The sequence below is a fragment of the Micromys minutus genome (assembly GCF_963924665.1).
Source record: "Micromys minutus genome assembly, chromosome: 28".
In the NCBI taxonomy this organism is placed as follows: Eukaryota; Metazoa; Chordata; class Mammalia; order Rodentia; family Muridae; genus Micromys; species Micromys minutus.
Genome location: NC_137963.1, coordinates 39,247,784 through 39,270,166, shown reverse-complemented (window position 1 = coordinate 39,270,166; position 22,383 = coordinate 39,247,784). Strand labels below are relative to the sequence as shown.

Here is a 22,383-nt window from a genome sequence, read left to right as displayed (position 1 = left end):
CTTTGCCTTACCAAGACCCCTTACCAATTCGGGCACAGATAGTCATGAGCATGTCTGTGACAGTCTTGGAGTCATCCACCATGATAGTCTTCACAGTTCCATCTAACATCCGGATCTTCAGGGGTCTCTGTTTCTTTCTGTACTCCATGGTGTCCTGTTGGGGCAGGGAGAGGGGGTTGAGGCCTATTAAACTAGTTCCCAGACAAGGAGAAAGACGGTAGATTACTAAGTGGAAGACTATCGTGGCTCATCCAAAAGGAGGACATTTTGACTGCCTGTGTCAGAGAACCACATGGGCACACAGGGGTGCGCTGGCCTGGGATGTGAAAGGCCTAGGGCTTGGGAAAAGAACTCGTATGAGGAAGGAAGAGAGGAGGAGCGGACACCAGCATGGGGCTGGAAACAAGGGAGACAGCAGGCAGAGCAAGTGGGCGTTCAATGATGGAGTTACTCACCCCATTTCGGAGCATGTAGTAGTCCAAAGCTTTCCCAGCCTCTAGCCAGATACCTTTTTTGGGGTCGTCATCTGACAGAAATAGCCCAAAGTCGCTGGCTAAAAGAGATGGTAGATCACCTTAGACTTATAAAACCTTCACTGTGGCCAAACAGCTATACCTCTGGCTTTGTATATTATTTTCTCCCATGACCTTGGACTTAAAGAAGAAAGGAAACCTTGGAGCACAGGCCTGAGAGATGAGAAACTTGGGGACACTGCTTAGGACCAAGAGAGTAAGGGACGGAGGATTCCTGCCCCCACCCCCTCAGAAGTCAGACTCACGAGGGCCAGCCAGGGCCTCTGGGATCCGCTCCCGAATCATGCGGCAGGCATCGTACACCATGGTAGACGGCTCAAACTGCATCGTCTTCACCACATTCCCAATGCTGATCCTCAGCGAAAGCGCAACCATGACGGCAGCTTCTGCTCTTCAGCCTGGCGATGCCTGGCCAGTGGTATCAGAGCATTAGAATGCACCCTGGAGTGCCTCAGAGTCCCAGAGAGGATTTTAAAGGCAACCACCATGACGGAAAATAATAGTAAGTTGTTTTGCCCTATTTAATAATTTCAAAAGGTGAAAGATTACTTACATCAAATGGACCAGTCTAGACCATTTAAGACATCCCAGAGAGAAGCTGGTCTCTAGAGTACAACAGAAGGCCTGAAATGCAGTGTCACCTGAGGATGCTGTCCTGCCTGCACCACTGGAATTTGTGCCTCTTGTTTCTGCTCACCTCTTTGCCCAGCCCCGCCTCTGCCTGATTTTTACTTTTCCGGGGTCAGGTTTTCCTTTTCTTTGTCTGCCATTCTGTCCTGGGATTTTAGAGCACTGCCCTGACCATCATGTGACCTTCCCCCTCACAGCTCTTGCCTTCTTCTTGGCAAAACGCAGCGTCCCAGGGCTCCTGAATCTGCAAACTGCCTGTGGCTAGCGTGTCAGGGAGACCTACTTTTGTTCCTGCTTTCTTCCAACCTGAATGGTACATGCAGGGCCTCCCAATGAGCTGTGCAGTCACGGTACAATTATGATTCTCTGTCCAGAAACCTCAGAAATGACCTAGCCAATACTTCTTGGAGAGGAGAAAGTTTCAACGCAAGAAAGACAAACAGCCCAAGAGCCTCACTGCAGTCTCTTGCACTCTTCTTCATCGAGTACGCCCTAGACTGCCCCCCACCTTAACTAGGTACCCAGATGACGCTTTCAGCATTTGCAAAGCCAAACCCATTGCTCTCTACCTTTCAGCCTCCAGAGGCAGCAGGTGGTATACAGGCTCAAGACAACAGGTCTGCCCAGCAGCTGATGATGTGACCCAGTGTGGTATGGGACAAGGTGCCTCTTAACTAAACAGGGAGGGAATGCAGCCTCCCCACTCCCAACCTGACAAACCGCTGGTTCAAGGGGGTCAACAGGACTGGGGAAGGACTAGGAAACAGGCAGGTATCACAATACAGAAGGCATTTGAGAACCAGGTAAATTAGGAGGGGGCAGAGGAAAAAAGAGACTGGGAAAGATGGAGTGGGAGAGCAGGAACCTTTAGAGAGAGCAGAGCAGATGTAGGAAATACCAGGGTCACTGACTAGGACATTTCTGACCATACACACAGCTCAGGATTACAGAGAAAAGAAGCGTAGCTTGCTCTCCGTCTATACCCCAAATGAAAGCACCTCCCAGTCTCCTCAGTCCCAGCTCTCTGCCTTCTCCTTACTCCTAGGAAACCTTTCCATCAGTGGGACAGACCTGGCTGTAGAGAGTGAAGGCTGATCAGAGAAGGACAAGTCCAGGGAACCAGAGCAGGACTGAAGGACTTCAGCCTAAGCTGAAACGGCATGTGTGCCCCTCCACCCCATTTCCTCCGGACATATGGATACCCACTTCTTCCTCTGGTGAGATCCCGATAAGAGAGTTGAGTCATGCCTGTCCTCCTCCAGGCTGAGTAGCTATCTATATAGTTAACTGGGAGTGAAGGGAGTCAAGGAATTAAGATACCGAGTCAGGACTAGCAGTGACAAAGAACAAGAACCCTGGGACTATGAGTAGAAGCTACCTGTTTCCTGTCTGGATCTGAGAACCCTGGTGCCTCTTTATCATGTTTTTTGAAGAGCAACAACACCCCTTCCATGTCCCCTTCCCAGAGAACTCCTCCTCCCTCAATACATTCCTGAGATGCATTCCAGAGGCGTTGGGCAATTGGAGGGGGGTGTGGAGGACAGGAGGTCAAATCCCAGCAAGGAATGGAATGCACGTATACTAGGGCTAAGGAATCTTGGGGCACATGGAGAATATCATGGGTGTAGGTACCTACAAGTGGGACTACAGAAAGACAGGGAGTTACAGGGGACAAAGGGAGAGAGAAAGCTGAAGGCAGAATCAGAATGTAAGAGGGTTGGGGGAATAGCACTAAGTCTGTTACCAAATTTGGCCTCTGAGTCCTCAACCGCTGGGAGGGGGAGGGGTTTGTGGGTGAGACTGACATATCCGGCCTCAGGCTGCTGGAGGCTCATTTCGGGCTGGACTGGGCAGCTGAAGGCTGGATCTGACTGCCTCCAGCACTGGGTTTGTCTTCATACCCATACATGTCTTCTTCACCAAGGCCCTGAGCTTACACATAGGACTTGTTCCCACGAAACTCCCTGTGCTGTCCCTGTATGGATCTGGCCTGGGTTTCCCGGCCTCAGTTTCCCCTACACAGATCTAACTCTTTGTAGGTGGCCCACCTGCACAAAGCTTCCCCACCAGTGCACCAGCCCCTACCCAGCTGGCTCCCAGCATCTCTCCCTCCATGCCTCTGTATGGCCACGGGGATGGGGGTGGGGGAGGCCCCAGGCCAGGAAGCCTGATGAGCAAGTCCTAGACCTCGCTTTCTGTAAGTGGCCAGCCTTCTAGGTGGGTGGAAAAGCTAAACACAGAGCTACACCAGTGGGCAGGTTGTGAAGGGAGCCAAAATGTGTGCACTCAGAAAAGGGGTCCCTGTAGGCTGGGGAAACGGTAGCAACGGCTCCATGAAAGCTATCACCTGAAGTTAAGAATTTTAAAAACATGAAGCTAATAAGAAGTAACAGCGATGTGTCATTTATTGACTATGTTAATTGCATTATATACATAATTCCAGTTAATCCTTACAACAACCCTGCAAGGTAGGTGTCATTGTCTCCATCGTTACAGATTAGGAAACCGAGGCTCCAGAACGTTAAATACTTTTCCAAAGTACTTGTCCGAATAAAATCCGAACCCAGGTCTCTCTGCCTCCAAAGCCCAAGCTCTCTCCATTAGGTCAGCCGAAGATGAGTCAAAGGGACCGTCCCAGGCTCAGAGAATAGCATTAGCAAAGGTGGAGAGGCAGGAGATCGTGGAGGAACACCCAGGAAAGTGAGCAGGCAAGCTGGCTGAGGCACAGGGCACCTGCAAGGGAGCAGCGGTGGGGAGTCAGGGTTAAGATGGAAAGGCAAAAGTGGAGAGAGGAGTATGAGGAGAACAGGAGGCCAAGGAGGCCTCCAACAGGGACATCCCCAGAACTTTTAGGGCAACTTTAGTGCCAAGTGAGGAGGACACTGTATTAGTACAAGAGATAACAAAGCCAGTTACAGTTGCGTGGGGAGGAAGCTGCCACTGAGAAGCAGAGCTGACAAACGAGAATCTTCTGTCAGATCCCAGGAAACCATGACAGCTTCAGTTTAATACAGCCAGGGACGGGGCAGGGATTAAGTTAGGATGTGCGATGAAGCTGTGGGGGAAGGGATGTGACATGAAGTATTTGCAGGCAGGAGCACAGAGGTGGGGTCACCGTGGATATCAGGGTGTAGGAAAGAAAAGACCAGGAGGGTGATGGTGGGAAACAGACACGTGATGAGTGACTGAACCGGGTGGTGAGTCCGTGGGTGCTGACTAAACTGGGGGTGACAGAGTGAGGTCAGAGGCTGGGTCGGAGCTTCAGAAGAGCTAGGGGTGTGGTAAGCAGCTAAATTAGGCTGGGAGGGAGAGCAAGAGGATGCTGATGGTGTCTAAGCGACACTGGGTTGGGAGGAGGGGCAGCATGGGGTAGAGTCAGTGGCTCAAACAGGCTGGGGAGAGGACAGTGTTGTGGTCAATGGCAGGGTCAAGCTGGGAGTGACATGGGGGTGTGGTCAGTGGCCTGGCTGGGCGTGGGATCAGTAAGACCAAGTTTCCTCTTTGGGTATCATTTCCTCTTTTCTGTTGGGGGGTGGGGGAAGGGGATCTACAACTGGACCTAGAAGTTGAAGGAGGCTCAGAAACCAGGGGTACACATAGGAAGAGCGAGTGGGGGTTGGGGTGGCGGGGGGGGGGGTACTCAGCAGTTGACCAGGTGGTATGCAAGCATGAGAAAAGTGCTTTCCGATGATGGGAAAGCTCAGGTTTGAGTGACAAAGAGATGGAGAAAGAGGATGGGAAATGGTTCAGATGAAGAGCAAAAGACCACAGAAGTATCTATGAGGAAGTATAAGGGTGTGCAATGTAGGACCAGGGAGGGCAGAGACACGGAGAGAAGGCAGTGTGTGGAGAACGAGGGAGGCTGGAGGGTAAAACTGTCACCATTCAGTTGGTCAGCTTCCCCTCTGTCACAGGCCTCCTCTTCCTATTCCCCACATGACCTTGTCTGACTCCTGGATCTCTTTCCATTTCTCACCTCCACCTAGTAAAACTGCCCAGAAACTCCTGACCCCCCCCCCCCCAGTGATGGTGGCCTTGGGAAGTCCTGGGCTTAGGCTGTAGAATAAAGTGGAAGGAGTCCCAAATGTTGGCAGTTCTAGCTGAGGTCGAGCTCTGTCACCTCTTTGGGTAAGAGAAGCCTGTGACTACACAGGAATAAGAGAAAAACACTACAAAACAAAGACAGCTACTTGCTGCCCACTTCTTACATTTTACCTGCTCAGCTGTGGCTCAACCTCTAATGCTCTCACCAATTCCTAACGTCAGTCCTGACTTTGTTTCCTAATTCCCTATACTTTGACATTCACCTTTTCCTAGTGGACACCCATACTCATCAGACCCAGATCCCCCAATTTTAACCCTAAATGCTGCCCCCACTCCAGTCCTTGGTTCTTAATTCACCTTTTCACTGTTTGTTCTTAATACTGACCATGACCATGGCCTTTAAACCCTAAAACGGGCTTTTAAGCCAATTCCCGTTGTTGATCCTTAACTTGATTCTGTACTCTGACTTATGCTGGTCATTCCAGAAAATAATGACCTCAGTTTAAATGTCACATGCAGGAAACAGACTTGACTCGTGCAATCAATGTTTAAAATGTAGCCCAGTTTCTTAACTTCTAAAGGGATCCTTGCCTCCTAAACCCGACCGCACCTAACCCAAACTCACCCGAAGTTTTCCTAACCACATATTCACTATCGGCTAACACCAAAGCCCGTCCCCGCCCAGTGCCTCTAGCCACTCCATTTCTCACCCGTCCCCAAACCCAGCCGAGACAGAGAACTGTCTACTCCCGCGAAAAGGAACTGCCTCTCGCAACACGACTAGCTTAATTCCAGACCCAGATCGAAAGGTACTGGACCCTGACCTCCCTCACACAGGATGTGCAGGATTGGGGGCCCCGCCCGCCGCTTCCCGGGCCGGCCCGATCCCGCAGCCCCACCTAGAAGCTCGGCCCAGCCCGTCCGGCCTACCTGCGCTGCCCGACTCTGCGCCCCGCCCTGGGCCCGCTACCCGCTCGTTCTCCCGGTCGCTTTGGGGCTCCGGCCTCGCCCTCCCTTCGACTCTCTCGTCCACTTCCGTCCTGGAAACGTCCCCCACCCGCCGGCGGCGCCCTGGGCCCGCGCTCTATGGTCGCGGAGACTGCAGGAAGTTGGTCTGGCCGTGGCTCTCGATGCTCGGGCTCCGGCGAAGCCTGGCCGCCCCTCCCCGGCAGGAAGCGAGGGTGCAGAGCTCTGGAGAGAACGCCCGAACGAGGCTGGAGTTCCTTTTAGACAGTTTTTTTTTTTTTTTAATAGCTCCCGGCGAAGGCGGATCCGGATCCTTAGAATCCCCGCCCTGGGGTGTGGGAAGCTGAAGGGACGTCCCCATAATTTGCATAGCCCCCGGGACGTGGCTCAATACGCGAGCCACTTCCGAGTTGGAGAGAACTCCAAGTCCCAGGATTCCGCGGGGCTATGTGCATCACTTCCGTTGTGTTGGAAGCTGAGGATAATAGAAGCTGAGAGGCGGGTGTGGTATAGGGTGACAGCTGGGCCCTCGTCCGGGAGTGACTAAGGTTAAGTCGAGCCTATTTGACGGTCTGAGGGGTCGTGCCTAAGGTTCGGGGAGGGATTTCTATCCATAGATATTCCAAATGGATCTTGATAGTCAGGACCTGCTACCTTTGGATCCTGGTGATCAGGACCTGCTGAGCTTCCTGCTAGAGGAAAATGAGGATTTGTGGGCTGGGACTGAACCGGACGTGGAGGCTCCCCAGGACTTGGAGCTGTCGCCTTCCGAGGTGGGTATTCTGAATGGGGTTAGCTGGCGATGTCCGCGAGACCCCAAGTACGGAGATAAATCAAGGCCTTTGAATTTGTCAGAACTCCGTGCAAGAACTGAGCGACTGGGAGGTAGAGGATTTACTGAGCTCTCTGCTCAGTCCCTCGGCACCGCGAGATGTTCTCAGTTCTTCCAGCTCTTCTTCTATTCTCCATGATCACAACTACTCCCTTCCGCCTGAGCACGTCTCCATAGATCTAGGTGAGTGTGAAATGTTAAGTTATGGGGGAGGAGAGAGAGCTCACTGGGCTAGCTACTCCTCCTTTCACTTGTGCAGATACTGGGAGCTTTGAAAAGGAGGCGTTCTGCGTGACTTCATTGCGTGTGGAGGAAACAGCAGCAGAGCAGGTACTGGACTTGATTTTTCAGGATTACCTCGTTTTTCAGCGGCCAAGAATCCCCCATACTGCTCTGACATCCGTTTCCTCCAACCTTAGGAAATTTCTAGGCTGATACTGACTGAGGAAGAGAAAAGGCTTTTGGAGAAGGAGGGGCTCACTCTGCCCTCAACACTTCCTCTCACTAAGGTAAGGCTCCTCTTGGTAGAGCAAAAGCTGGTGGGGAGGGGAGGGATTGTGTAACCTGAGTAGGCAAATTCAGTTTATTTCATAGAAATCACTTGCAAAAGGACTGAGGTCAGAATGGAAGCTGATTTGTGGGAATGGGAACCTTGGACAGATAGTAGGCTAGATACCAGGGTAGATAGATCCTGATCTTGTGGTCTTACATACATTTTGGTGTTCCTTTCAAAATTATCAGTGAATGGCTTAGTAGGAAAAGGTCCTTGCATAGGCCCCAGGACCCACATGATGGAGAAAACCAACTTCTACAAGTTCTCTCCTGTCCAAACAAGCACAGAGCCGCGTACAAACGATAATTTTTTAAATGTCAAGTAACTTTAGTATGGAGCCTTTGAAAATGACTTTGATGAAGGGCATTGACAGGTTTAGTTGTTGTCATGGGACCTTGCTTCTTGTTCAGTGACAGAAATGCTTGAGAGTCCAAATCAGCCAAATGGCAACAGTCATCAAAGCTGGGCGCTATGTCTTACACTTCTATAACCCTAGCACTCTGAATGCTGGGATTACAGACATCTAGTTTTATGTTGAATGTTTTAATATTGTCTTACTTTTGTTACGCAGATATTTACTTATTTGGGGGCAGGTGGATCAGGAGTTAAATAAAGGTCAGACTTAGCTTCTCAGCTACATGAGAAACCGTCTCCTATCCCTCTACTATCATTGCAAGGTGAATGAGCAATGTATTAGTTAGTAGGACAGAAAACAGAATTTGGAAATTACCAGTAGAGGCTCTGCCCCAGGACAGTAACTGTCTTGTCTTCCTTTACACTAACCAGAACATACCATACATAACTCCCCTATCCACTGGGAGTTATGAATACTCATCAAGTGCTCTACTGCTGGGCTGGGCTGGCCTCAAACTGTGTAGTAGGTAAAGAATGCCTTTGAATTCCTGAGTCTCCTGCTTCTGGCTCCCTAGGACTAGATTACAAGTGTATGATGTCACTCCTGGCTACTGTCCAAGCTTGACAGGCATTATTATCAGAGAATATAAGAGTTAACTTTATTCAGTTGTAACTTTTGAAAAAAAAAAGGTTTAAAGTACCTTAAGATAAAGATATATTCTATATTATTCTAGAGAGTCTAAGAAAATCCAATGGATGGAAATTATAAGAAGATTGATGTTGATTTAGGATAAGGATGGTCACTGTTGTTTTTAATTTTGAGACATGGTCTTCTGTAGCTCATGGTCTGTCCTCAAAACTACCCTAGCCAAGGATGGTCTTGAAATCCTGACCTCTTTCCTCTACCCCCCAAGTACTGATATTACAGGCATGTATAACCACACCTAGCTCAAGAGGAATTTTTAAAAATTAATTAGAGGCTGTAAAGATGGCTCAGTGGTTTAGAGCACTTTCTGCTTTTTCATGGGGCATGAGTTTGAGTCCAGGCACCCACGTGGCAGCTAACAATGGTCTGTAACTTCAGTCCCAGATCTGACACCCTCTTCTAGCCTATGCGGGCACCAGGCATACACATTATACATATACATTATACAGACATACAGGCAAAACACCCATACACATAAAAATAATAATAAAAAAGTCTGGCTTTTAAGTGTTGGGACACCTGTTCTGTGGAGATACTCACACAGAAGGTGAATGCCTATGGACAGAGAAGCTGTGGAGAATATTTGATTGGGAGGGTTAGCTGCCTTCCAACACACCTATGTAATATGTATATTAATAATAATATAATAATATACCATGGGCCACCTTTTCTCCGTCTTCTCTTAGGTGGAGGAACAAGTTCTAAAGCGAGTACGGAGGAAGATTCGTAACAAGAGAGCAGCTCAAGAAAGCCGCAAGAAGAAGAAGGTGTATGTCGTGGGGCTGGAGAGCAGGTAGGAACGGACCTGGGAAAGCTAGAAACCTTAAGGTTTTGAAGGGAGGACACAGATTTTATATCCACGTGTCCTTGTACCCATATCGTCCTCTAGGGTCTTGAAATACACAGCCCAGAATCAGGAGCTACAGAACAAGGTGCAGCATCTAGAGGAACAAAATCTGTAAGCAGCCATTTGAAGTCACTCACTTTTTAATGTTTTCTCACTCTTTCTTCTGTTCCTCGCGACTTCTAACTGGATAGCCCTTAAATGCAGACATCAGAGTGATGGAGAATAAACTTACAAGTAGTTAAGTACCAAGATAAAGAAGTAAGAAAAGACTGAATGCAGAGCAGTTGCAGTTGCGGGGATGGGGCCGGGAGGAGAGAATTTCTGTGCTTAGCTGGATCCGTGTAGCTCTGGGGTGTTGGCCCAGAAGGTAGAGAACACAGTACTGTGAGAATTACAAGCATAGTTGAGCAGGTATTAGAGAATTTGTCTCGAAGGTGTTTGTTTAAGTCAAGGCAGGGTTTTTTGTTTTTTTTTTTTTTTTGAGAAATTTTATTTATTTCTTAAGGAATCACAGGCATTTGTGCACAATAAAGTCATATAGTGAAAAAAATGGCAAGGAAGTTAGTTGATACTGGATCCACAGTATCAGTGGAGAGGGTGGCTTAAACAGGAGGGTTTCATTGTGACTTGGATGCTAGGCCGGAGCATGCCCACTACTGTTTCCTCTCTTAGGTCTCTGCTAGATCAACTGAGGAAACTTCAGGCCATGGTGACTGAGATAGCAAACAAAACCAGCAGCGGCAGCACTTGTGTTCTGGTGAGAAGGGTGGGCAATAGATCCTTTCTTTGGCAGGGACAGGGTGTGTGACCCAGAGCCCTTCATCTCCCTTTCCCTGTGTTCTAGGTCCTGCTATTTTCTTTCTGCCTTCTTCTGGTACCTGCTATGTACTCCTCTGATGCGAAGGGGAATGTGCCAGCTGAGTATGTTGGTAAGAGGCTTCAGGCCACCTTCAGGCGAGGGCTGTGGTAGAGGACCTCTTCTGTGTTGTCTCCTGACCAGTCTTTGTCTCTTCAGTGCTGCACCGCAAGCTTCGTGCCCTCCCCAGCGAGGACCAGCATCAGTCACAGCTGTCTGCACTACAGGCGGAGCTGCCGATGGGCAGCACAGACCAGCTGGATAGCTCAGAACATACGTTCTCGGCCTCCGGCAACTTTTCCTGCCTACTGTACCACGTGCCTCAGGCAGAGCAGCTCCTGCATGGGCCAGTCCTTGATCTTTCTTCAGAGATGCCCTTCTCAGGCTCCAACCTTCTCCTGCAAGCAAATCTTTCAGAGAGTGGGGGATGGCTACCTACCCACAGCCCTTCTGTCATCTTGCAGGGCAGGTATTCAGGTTAGGTATGAGGATATGAGGAGTCCTCAGCCTGAGGGCGCCTGTCTGTATTCAGGTAGAAAGGAGTAGGGAGAGCTGGCCTTTGCTCGTGTGCCCCGTTAGGGTATCCAACAACTCACACACCACACTAACTAGTTTTATGAGTATTTTAATGTGTATCTATTGTCCCATGAATAGATTTGGAGAAATTTTCTAGCCTTAAATACTTCATCCATGGAAGGAACGGTAGGGTAAGAAATAAATAAGTGGTTCCTCAGCCCCTTTTTACTGGCACAGTTGGGTAGGAAGAGAAGGGGCACGATTGTCCTATTGGCTCAGGGCTGCAGGACTTGTGGGAGGAAGGAGGGAAGCCCAGTGTGGAGGCTGGGCCCCCACAGCTCAGGGGGATCTCTGTGGTCCACATTCAGGTTGAGCTTAGTCCTGTGCCTTGTGTGACTGCTGGCCTGCTGGTCTTTTTATGCTGCTGCTGTTGCAGGGCCAGCTGCATGGCCCAGATGCTCAGTGGCCGCATGTAGGCCAGGGAGCGGAACACCCGATGCTGGCAGTACGCCTCTGGGGTCTGGAAAGCCAGGCCCAAGCGCTCCCATACAGTGCGGTAGCAGCCTTCAGCCGTCCGGAACCCTTCTGAAGTCAGGCCCTGTGGGGAGAGGCAGAAGCCACACATAATAACTGGCTCCTGGCACAATTACCTTAGCTGAGCAGATAAGACAGTAGGCCGTTTGCCCTTAAGGCAAGAACTTAAAGGCCGAAGGTGGAACTCAAATCCGGGAAAGGGGCTCTCTGAACAGAGAAGAAGGCATAAGGGTGTTCTTGGAATAAATGCAATGCTGAGGAGGTTTTCTGGACTAAAGTACAAATGGTGAAGGGATGGGAAGAGAATACATTACCTCTTGGATCATGGTGGCTGCCAGCCCATAGACCACACCCACCCAAACTTCATCAGACTGTACACTGGATCTATCAGGGACACCATGCGGCTGCATCCCATTCACGGCCCCCATGGCTCCTCCTGCAAAGGCTTGGACGTTGAGCTCAAAGATGGTTTGGAGAGCGCGGACCACATGCAGGGTAGGGAATACCTGGGGGGGAGCAAAGGCAGAGTCTCAGACTTGTTTCCCACCTCCAGGGAAGCCCACACTTCTGGCTGTTCTAGTCTCTCACTTCAGTGTCTCCTTCTCCCAGGCCACAGGCCCTCAGGAACCACTGCCCAGCACACTGGTCAGACATGACGCTGCGGGACTGAGGCTGGGAGCCGCTATCGTAGTTGTAATAGCGTCCTGGAATAGAGAAGGGAGAGTCGCTTGTATCCTACGGTTGGGCTTAAGATGCCCCCGGTGGCTTTTACTCACCATTCCAGAGCAGTCTCTCATAAGCTTCCCGGCCTCGGCAGAGGATGGAAGAAAACTTATCCTGGACATCCTGGGCCCCACACAGAGCAGCCATCTGAACCATCACAGCCACAGCTGCCAGCCACAGCCCTCCGCAGTAAGCACTGGTGAGGGATAGCAGCTACAGTGACACTGGCAGCTCCAGTCCCTCCCAATGTGCTGGGTCCCCACCTCAGACCTGCAAACCCCAACCCCCAGACCTGGGGCCTGTGGTGACCCATCCGTCATAGGTCTGGTCTGCGTAGCCTCCATTCTCAATGAGCCCATCTTGGTCCTTATCAAACTTCATTTCAGACTCCATCACAGCCTAGAGCGGGATCAAGACATGGAAGACCTAGGTTCTAAGAAAGATACTAGCCATCTGGGTTCTCCCAAGACTCCAGCCACGGCCCTGGTACACTGGGCACCATTCTCAGTCCTTACCAGACACACAGGCCACATGTCCTTCAGGAAGCCTTGGTCACCTGTCAGGTAATAGTCCCGATAAACTTGCAGCACAAACTTCAGGTTCAGGTCCTTCCAGTCGGCAGTATCATGAATCAGATACGCGTTGACCCGGAGCCATGGCTCATCATCTGTCGGAGGGGAGGGGACCTGGTTTATCTGCATCGGTGGACAGGTTAGAGGGTATAGAAACTGACAGTTTGATCTTGGGGAGTGGAGCCTTACCTGGATCCCCAATATCATGAGGGATGACGTTCCTCCTCTTCACAGGCGCAACCACCCCACTCATCAGGTACCGTCGCCGCGTCAGGTCCTCCTTGAACGTTGCCAGAGCTGGGGAAGCAGAGACACAAGTGCATGAGGGAAAGCAGGGCATGGGCAGGCTTGGGGTGGGGCACGGTGCTGTGTGTGACCCCAGAGAACTAACAAGCAAAATGCAGGCTTGCTCAGGAGGAAGGGGAGGACAGAGTATCAGAGACAGTAAAGGTTCAAGGGAAGAGGAAACTACGAGAAGTTACCCATATCATACTGAAGACTGAGCTCAAGTTTGGGCCACAGCATGACGAGGGCAAAAGAGGCATAAAAGTGGACGTCGTATGTGTTGTACATGCGGTACTCCTGGCCTGGAGGGACGAGAGAGACACTGTTGCCAGAATCCCAGCTTCCACCAGTAGTTTTTCAAAAGTTGCAAGTAGGGCACAGCCATCTTCCCGTATTTCCAAGTCATCCTTATCCTGTTGGTATCTCAGGCTAGGCAAAGTCTGCCATCCTACATTACGGAGGACACTAGCAAGCCTGGCCCACGCCTGTCCACCAGCACTGTACCTTCAAGATAGCCAAATCGCCCATAGTCCTGCAGAGTAGGGCGAAGCTGACACATACTCCCTCCCAGCTCCTCGGGTAGGGAGTCTTCAGGAACTTCCAGCCATACTGTGCCTCCATCAGCCAGGAAGTACAACTCATTGAACAGTGCAGATTTGTACCAGGCAGGCAAGGATCTGGGAAGCCAAAAGGAAGGACTAGATCTTTATGAGCCTCCCAAGATAGAAGGGATTCTAGAGCTGAACGGTGTAGGGGCACTGTGTGAATGCCAGCACTGCCCTACTGACTGCTGGGGAGATAGGTCAAGTCCTATTTGCAGTAAGTGCCTGGGGAAAACTACACGAGGGTGCTACTGGCACCTGTCATCCAGTACTGGGTTCTGCCACGCTGAAATTCTCTTCTCCCAGTCTGCATATTGACACAGTGCATAGTGGCTCAGGGCAGGCGCCACATCACCATCTGAACCAAAGAACCGTGTATACCGCCTAGGATAGAAAGAAAGGCATAAGAATGGAAGCTCCAGGCTCCCCCCACCCCCACCCCGTGCCTTTGGATCCCTGCATTTACCTGTAGTGAACTTGGCCTTTGGCTCCAAACACGATCCTAGGCATATCCCAAGCCAGCGAAAACTCCAAGCAGCACCGGCCTCGTGGTAGCAGCTTGCTAGAGATGCACACAGCCCCAGCGGTACCCTCTCCTTTTTGTGTTGGGGTGCTTTGGCCTAAGGAACACAGAAGAGTCAGCACAGGCACCACCTTGAGCCCCAAAGCTAGGGACTCTTAATTTGAAGACAAGGTCTATTTTCGGGTCCTAAGACAGACAGAGCCTTTCTTCCCAACACCTCCCAGTCCAGCCCCTCATCACCAGCAGGGGAGTCCAGCTGTCCGTCCTGAAGTAGGTCCTGCCACACCTGCTGCCCAGTGCTGTCAGGGTCAAAGGCTGTGGTGTAGGTTACAGTAGTATCTGCCTGTTAAGAAGCCAAAGACTGTAAAGGAAGTCCAGGCACACTGGAGTCCGAGTAGCTCGTCTACGCCTTACAAACGGCCACCTCCAAGTTCTAGAGGCTGAGGGCTGTGATGAGGATGGGACTTGGAAGTTGATGACATGGAGACCATGAGGGGTAAAGAAGGTTTGGGTCAGGCTGTGAGGGCAGGGGCTCACAGGGAGAGGTATAGGGGACTTCCCTTACCGTGCACCGTGCAGCCACAGCCATGGTGTAGGGGTTCGGAGGGGTTGGATGGTGCAGGAGTAACCCCTGTACGGTCGTCCCGTCCTGCTGCAGACGGAAGGGCTCATTCCACAGACCTCCGGCAGCATCGTCTTCACCTCCTAGGCCATTCCGCATGGAGAACATGATGGACACATCCAGAGTCTCATCTCCTTCATTCTCCACATCCCACACAAAGACGCCTACAGGGAGACTGCTGTCCTGGGGACAAGAGACCCGACTCAGGCTCAGTGTACCCATGCTTGGCTCCACTCCTCAGGACTGGCCAGAGAACCTCCTCAAACATTCCCACTACACTCCCTTCTAGGTTCTCTGCATCTTCTCCATTCCCAGGAAAAGAGCCTACCCGGAGGTCTAGATGGGTAGGATGGCCTGGGAAGCAGTGTGATGATCGCTCTAGCCTCTCCCTTTCATAGGTTGTAACATGTTAGCAGCAGTGGGTCTGGGGAGGGGAGGGGAGGGGAGGGGAGGGGAGCAGAGGAAACAGGAGGAATCCTCACCTGGTAGTCATGAGGCAAGATAGGTGTGATCTGGCGACAGGTGAGGGTGACATTCTGGCCAGGAAGCTGATAGACTGTCCAGGCTCGGGGATAGAGGGCGTGGTAAAAAGCAAAGTAACCACACAGGCCCCAGTTCCAGCTGCGCAGGACACTCGGAAGCTCCAAGGACAGAACTTGCTGATACACAGTCCGCCCGTCTCGACGCAAGCATACTATAAACTTGATGGAGAGAGCAGACAGGCTGGGCAGACAGTGCTTTTGGTCCCCTTCCCCAAGCACTCCTTTCCAGACCCTGTCGCCACCAGCTTAGGTTGTCTCCCAGCCTTCCTCCCAGCACAGTGAGCCAGCAGCTTCACCCGCTTCTTCCCCTCCAGCCAGTTCCTAGTCCTCCTCCCTTTATGCCTGATCTCAATACCTTAGACTTTCACTCTCTCTGCCTCTGTGCTAGCGTGTTTTAGTGACGCCATATTCTCTAGCCTGTGAGCATCCCTCACTTCCTCTTCATGTGCTTGCCCATCTCCATCCAGTCAGACACCGCGTCCTCCTCTCCAGCAGGAAGCCACTCTATTATGCCCTGTTCCTCTTTAACATTTGGTGAATTGTGTCACCGTGGTTCACTGAAGGCAGGGGTCATTTCTAGCTTACTGAGGTGGACCTCACAGAGCTGCCATGCGAGCAAAGACTGCGGTACTGTCTGTTCCTTCAGTCTCCTGAATGCCACCTCCCGGGGGCAGTCTCCATTTTCCCCAAGTCTTATTTCTCCAGTAAAACCTTAGGCTCTCAGGAGGAGGAGTGCTGAAGGCTTAAACTCTTCTGTTACTCCAAACCATGCTTGGTGTTTTTACTGATAAAAAGGTTTCTTTCCCTTTCTCCTATGTCTTTTGAGATAGTGTCTTGTTCTGTAACTCAGGCTGGCCTTGAACTTGTGATTCTCCTGCCTCAGTGCTGGGATTACAAATGTTGGGCCCAGCCATAAAATAATTTTTCATATTTTTGGTAAAGTACAAATGGGTAAGACCACCAAGTCTTGGGCTGGAGAGATGGCTCAGTGGTTAAGAGAACTGACTGCTCTTCCAGAGGTCCTGAGTTCAAATCCCAGCAACCACATGGTGGCTCACAACCATCTGTAATGAGATCTGGTGCCCTCTGGTGTGTCTAAAAACAGCTACAGTGTATTTATATATATATAGTGAATAAACAAATCTTAAAAAAAAAAAAAAAGACTGCCATGTTGCTTTGAGCAGATTACTAATGCCCCCCTGGATCCTGTTTCCTCATCTGTAAAAAAATGGTAACTGTACTTTGTAGTATTGTTTTAAGTATAAATATCCCCAAAGCCTACACAGTGTATTTACACAGTATATACTACAATAATGACCGCAGGCAGACCCATGCTTCCAGACATGGCTTGCACTACAGAAGGGTTGAGGCATGGACCTGGGTGGAGGGTGGATCTTGAGCACAGCCACTAAACTTGAACTGAGAAGAACAGTCATCATGGGTCTGAGATCTGCCAGTCTTCTCTCCTTTGGAGGCAAACTGGAAGATGGAGGTGTCCCTCAGGAAAGAGGAACTTCCTAACTCAGAAGGGGAGGTCGTTTGAGAGCTATGGTGAAGGATGGGTCATATACTGTCAATTAAGTCCTAGATATGATATAGAAACAGAAATGAAAAACCCGAAGCTTGAGAAAAGCGAGGAAGGCTAGAGAGAAGGGGTAAAGAGAGTCCTGGGCAGACCATCAGAGATGTGCAGCAGGGGACTGACCTTCGGCTAAAGTGTTAGTCTAGGTAAGGAGACGCAGCGCTGGGCACCTTTTTCCACCATGACTTTTTAGGTTTTATTTTTTTCTCTTCCAGTCTTTTCAAGTGTTCTTTAAAAAAAATAAATAATTGAGGGCCAGCCAAGATACCTCAAGCAAGTAAAGGCACTTGTCCCCAAGCCTAACAACCCAAGCCCACATGGTAGGTGAGAACCCACCCCTTCCTACAGGCTGTTTTCTGACCTCACACCAATGCTCAGCATGCAGATGCCACAGTGAAGTTATGCATGAAGCATCAAAGATAATTTGTAGGGCCTGGTTCTCTCCTCCTATCCTGTGGGTCCAGGGACAGAATGCAGGTTGTCAGACCTGTGTGGCTTTACCCATTGAGCCATCTCACTGCCTACCACCTTTGTTTTATCTTAAGTAGCCCAGGCTAGCCTTGAACTCCTGATCCTTTTACATTTGCTTCCCAGTTTAAATGATCCGGGAATTTCTAGTCTTTGGTGGGTACTGGCCGAGCTAGATGCTCAAAAGATGAGGCAGGAGACATGACCACGAGACTTAGCCCGGCTGTTTACTCTTTCAAGGAACATGGGTTCTGTGTTCATCTTAGGACTGGATGGGGCACATAGCCTCCTGAAAGCATTCATTGAACTGTCACCTTCTACGCTAGCCAAGAATCACTCCTCCACCTGCCCACCCTCTTTCTTACTTGGTCTGCAATGACTGTCTGGTGCTGGTACATGCCAGGGTTAAGCTGCCATCGACAGAACTGGCCTCTCCAGCCCCGGGTGATAGTGCCTCCTCCAATGCCACCCAAGGGACAACCTAGAAAGAGAATCGGATGGCTCGCGGAGAAGCCTTTTTTGCCTGGCTCTGCAGAAGCATAGCTTCGGACCCTCTCTGAAAAGGGCGCTGAGCTGAGACTCACCGTAGATCTGTCGCAGGGGCACAGAATTGAACATGTCAATGAAGGGGGTCTTCTTTTCCACCTGGGTCTTCCGGTACCACCACTTCAAGTACCTGAGGAGCAAGTGTGAGGCGAGTGTGAGGTGAGAGTGGGCTGTTTCTTAAAAGCTGGACTCACTGTCCTTTCCCTTGTCACTTCAGTGTGATCTCCAACTCAGTGTCCCCAGCTCCATGAACATTCCTGAAAGCTGAGACAGAGGGATTACAAGTTTGAGGCCAGCATGGGCTACTTGGTGAGACTGTGTGAGACACAACTGAGGACCATCACTATTATCTTCCAAGCTGTCTTCCCAGTTACACCATTTCAAGGTCCTGTATCTTCCCAGTTGCCCAAGTGCTAGTGTAGGATGCCTTATTTCTCCACTGTGAGAGAGAAGTGATTCTTCTAACTACCCGACCCATGTTTTAGCCCAAACCCCAGAGCTTTTGTCTGTGTTGAAAGGGCCAGTTGTCTTCCCTAGCTACATCCTCCTTCATACATCCCCTAATCTCCAAACAAACATCCCCTAATTGCCAAAAGGACTTCCTCTTTTTAAAAAAATTGCATTTATGATTATGAAAGGTGAAAAATTGGAAAATATGTCAGATAGAAGGGAAACCATCTCAGCGGAAGATAACTGGTGTTTATCTATCCTGGACCATTTCCTCTTGAGACTCATCCCTGCTTCATTTAATTTTCAGTTTTCAGATTTGTTCTTCCAAAATACCCAATAAATTAACTGGTCATGATGGCTCACACCTGTTACACCAACACTTGGGGTTGAGGCTAACCTGGGCTATGTAATGAGTTCCAGGACAACCTGGGTATCAAAGTGAGAACCTTTCTCAACAAAACAAAGTCAGAATATCTACTATTGTAAAGCATCCTTAAAAATCCGTGTTTTCCTGATCTTGCTCCCTGCTCTACAGCCAATAGGAAAATGATCAGGATGTCACACAGAAGTAGGAGTCTGTATTTTCAAGGCCAGGACATCAGCCTCGCCCGCTTTCTAATCTTATTCCTTAGCCATTCTCATTCAGAATGGGTTACTAGTCGAGCCCTGCCCACCAGTCTTTCCACGCCCACTCTCCTCTTTAACCAATCATTTTATGTCCAACACCCAAACAAGTAATTAGATTATGACAGCCTCGTTTTTGTTTCCTCGTCTACAAAATGGGGATAACTTATGCCAGAGCTACCTCGTGTAATCATGGAAAGATCAAATAGCCTAACAGATAAGAAAGTCATAAACTGGAACCTCTGTGCCAGGTATATGACTATTGCCATACACAGTCTCCGTTCCTAATTAGACGCTGCCTTGTTACGTCAGTGTTCCTCTCGTGAGTATGACAAATTTTTAAGTTCCCTGGGTTAAGGGACAATGACCAGTAATGTCACCCACAGCTCTAAGCACAGAGCAAGGTATAGAGCCTGCATCCCACAAGATTTGATGAATTTACACACGAACGGATGTACAAACCGAAGTGAAAGACAGACTGGGTTGGGAGTTGGGGGAGGGGAAGAAATTTGTTAAAAACAAATAGGAGTGGCACATTCTGGGGGCCGGGCAAATGGCTAGGAAACCGGAGGACAGGGTGGGAGCAAGGCTGAAGGCCCTCTGACAATTTAGAGGAGGTAGGACAGCAGTGGGAAGCCAGAGAGGATCAGAGACGAATGACAAGACACAAAAATAGGCAGAGCAAAGGACTCTCTGGCAGTAAATATTAAGTGATCTGACTCTGGCAAAAGGAAGGGCAATCAAAACTGAGCTCAAGCTAAGAGTCCAACAACTACCCTGCCAGCACCCCATCAGGGAGCCCCTCAGTTCAACTCTGGTCATCTGTGATATATTGTTTTTTTCCCCAAAATTCCGGCTCAAAAATGATCAGTCTGAATCCTCACCTCTGCTTTCTCCTCAGTGTAGGACGCCATCCCATTCCCACCCTAGCCTCGTATGGGAAGCCAAGGTCCAAGGGGCTGAGCAAGAGCTTGGGGCCTCTGTGACTCAGCTCATACTTAGTGGCTAAGAGGCCTGGATGAATGTATACCTGTTCCTGACCTGATCACATGTGATCCACGGCGCCCATCTCAGTAGTCAGATCCCACGTGGACACAAAGGGCTTTGGGACTGAAGAGTTTGGCTGGAACAATATGGTTGTTAATTCTCTCTTACCACTTGGCCAGATCTAGAATCACCAAAGAGATAAGCCTTTGGGCCAGCCTGTGAGGAATGGTTACAGTAGACTGATTGAAATGGGAAGATGCACCTTAACTGTGGATGACACCGTTCCCTGGGCTAGAGTCCTGGACTGGTTGTCACACCCATTGCTCTCTGCTCCTGGCTGTGACACCATGTGACCACCACCATTAGTTCTCTGAGAGCCAAAATAAACTCTTCCTTAAGTTACTTTTGTCTGGTCTAGACAGCTAGTTTCTTAAAAGACCTTGGAGGGATGATTCTCTGAGATGGGCCACCCACAGGAGCCAAATGTCCAGGCAGCACAGGGCCCTCCTCATTGCCTAGGGCTAGGGTTAGGTAAGTGGCCTGCCCACCACAGTTCCAGAGGAGGGCTCCTTACTTTAGAAGCTTTCCCGGCTGAGTTTGGCAACATTTATGCTTCCCTCCCCAGGACTGTGTTTATGTGTGTAGTGACTCAGAATGATGCTCTCTGTCCGTATTTACATCAGTCTGTTCCTTTAATAGGAATGGATCTTCATCGCTAGTCTTTGAACTCAGTGGGGAATCCAGAAGCTTCTATAGTACCTGCTCTGGAGGAAAAGCTGAGGCTGGCTCTGGAAGACCAGGAAAAACATTGCTGGCTAATGTCATCCTTAGAGGTGTGGGAAGTAGTTCGTGGTACAATGCATGTTCTCTGCTACTGAGCTTTAGCCCTAGCTCTCCCATACTTGTTACTTGAGGGTGCTTAAGTTTGCCCTCAACTCTAAGGCTCAAATTATCCTCCTGTCTCAGCCTCCCAAGTAGGTGGCACTCTAGGACTTTGCCCAATTCCGATTTTGCTTTTTTGTATCAAAGCCATCTGTCACAGAACACAGTGAACCTCTCACCATCTCTTTAGGGTTGACATTAGCCAGACTCAACTATTCCAGAATCAGAGCTTGAGGATAGAAGGAGGGGAATTCTGGGACTGAAGAAGAAAGAGAGGAATTCTGGGACTGAAGAAGCGTCCGTTTAAATAAGGTGCACAGAGTGTCTCAGCTGCTGAGGGTAGTGTAGACTGGAGAACCTCCTGCTCAAAAAACAAAACACTGTATCAAGCACAACAGACACTGGACTTCTCTGACATTGTCACAAAGCATAGCTATTCTCAAAGGGAAGCCTGGGAAAGAGGAAGTGCGTGAGGGGGGAGGACCCTATAAGAAAGACTGACTTCAGGACTAAACGCTTTCTTTTTCCGGCCGAGAAGACAAGATACTAGGGAAAGAGGGATGGGAAAAAAACGTTCTTCAGCTCCACTCTCAAACTCTGCAGGGCTGAAGAATGCAGGGGATATGCAACCTTGACTGGAATCGGGTGCCCACCTGCTTGCCTACCCTTTCCCACTTAGGCAGGAAAGTCTGAATGGGAACAAAGGAGTTAAGGCATTCTAGGCAACGAAATCTACTCACCTCAAGCCCATACCGAAATGCTTTACCAAATTACTAAGAGAGACGTTGTTAGCCTGAAAAGGTTTCCTCTTTTCTGCAAACTCGTGAGCCAAGCAGATCCGCCAGCCAAAAGGAGGCACCTGGTAGCCCTTAGCTTTACCCTCGTAAGAGGCCATCAGGTGTCCAGAGTCCTCTGAATTGCAGTAGCCTGGCTCATTCTGAGGTCCACTGTCCTCGGGGCTGTCGCAGTCTGTAACCCGCACAGCCTCAGTGCCTCCAGTATCTTCACAATAAACTTGTGAATCTCTTTCGGTGCAGCCGATCTGTTCGGAGGCTGGTACGCAGGTTACCATGTTCACCAGATCCTGGGTCCTCACGACCCCGGTGGCCTCGGTTCCCTCTGACACGCTCCCGACCTTTCGAAACGCCGGCGTCAGTAGCAGTTAGGTTCAGTCCGGGAGGGCCCGATGCTGGGGAAAGGCGTGGGAAGCTGGGATCTGGGCAAAGTCAGAGAGCTCAGGCTGCAGCCGCAGTGGCAACAGCAATAAAGTCGCTGCGGGCTCTCCTTGGGTCCAGTCTCTAGATCCAAGGCGGGAAGGGCTGGGCCTGGTTGTCATTGGGTCGCGGTGATTAGCTCGCCCAGCCGAGGGCCACGGACGGGGGCGGAGCCGCGGTACCTGCCCGCGAAGCACCGCCCCTGGGACCCGCCCGGGAGCGCACGGCAACCCTCGGCCCCGCCCCGGCTCCAGGGTCTCCGGGGCTGGGTACCGGGTACGTCCAGCCGGGATCCCCGCCGCCCGCGCTCCGGTGCCACCGCTGGGAAGGTGACCCGCAGCCCCGGGACCACCCGATCCCTTTCCGGCCGGAAGCACCTCGCAGGTCGGA

General features: G+C 50.4%; 3 protein-coding genes across 3 annotated transcripts in view; 1 reads left to right on the top strand and 2 right to left on the bottom strand.

Moving 5' to 3' along the window:
- TLN1 (talin 1) overlaps window positions 1–6,380 on the bottom strand; it is a 29,538-nt gene extending 23,158 nt beyond the window's left edge. Inside the window, exons 1-4 of the mRNA XM_080940114.1 lie at window positions 6,138–6,380; window positions 779–941; window positions 456–553; window positions 25–154 (exon numbers count right to left, since the gene is read on the bottom strand). Coding sequence (XP_080796240.1) covers window positions 25–154; window positions 456–553; window positions 779–908 — 358 coding nt within the window. The 5' untranslated portion in view covers window positions 909–941; window positions 6,138–6,380. The remainder of the gene's footprint in view (window positions 1–24; window positions 155–455; window positions 554–778; window positions 942–6,137) is intronic.
- Window positions 6,381–6,658: 278 nt separating this feature from the next.
- CREB3 (cAMP responsive element binding protein 3) lies at window positions 6,659–11,169 on the top strand. Its single transcript, XM_080940121.1, has 9 exons — window positions 6,659–6,946; window positions 7,029–7,188; window positions 7,265–7,335; window positions 7,425–7,514; window positions 9,305–9,411; window positions 9,508–9,576; window positions 10,138–10,222; window positions 10,310–10,394; window positions 10,481–11,169. The coding sequence occupies exons 1-9, from the start codon at window positions 6,800–6,802 to the stop codon at window positions 10,801–10,803; spliced, it is 1,137 nt and encodes a 378-aa protein (XP_080796247.1). The 5' UTR covers window positions 6,659–6,799; the 3' UTR covers window positions 10,804–11,169.
- A 7-nt stretch (window positions 11,170–11,176) lies between these two features.
- Window positions 11,177–22,356, bottom strand: GBA2 (glucosylceramidase beta 2). The gene is made up of 17 exons (XM_080940119.1): window positions 21,520–22,356; window positions 17,875–17,966; window positions 17,656–17,771; window positions 15,181–15,399; window positions 14,642–14,881; window positions 14,317–14,419; window positions 14,020–14,173; window positions 13,812–13,937; window positions 13,456–13,628; window positions 13,149–13,253; window positions 12,856–12,963; window positions 12,610–12,761; window positions 12,387–12,493; window positions 12,148–12,290; window positions 11,960–12,075; window positions 11,686–11,877; window positions 11,177–11,435 (listed from the first exon to the last, which is right to left on the bottom strand). The coding sequence occupies exons 1-17, from the start codon at window positions 21,849–21,851 to the stop codon at window positions 11,202–11,204; spliced, it is 2,712 nt and encodes a 903-aa protein (XP_080796245.1). The 5' UTR covers window positions 21,852–22,356; the 3' UTR covers window positions 11,177–11,201.
- Between the last annotated feature and the right edge of the window lie 27 nt (window positions 22,357–22,383).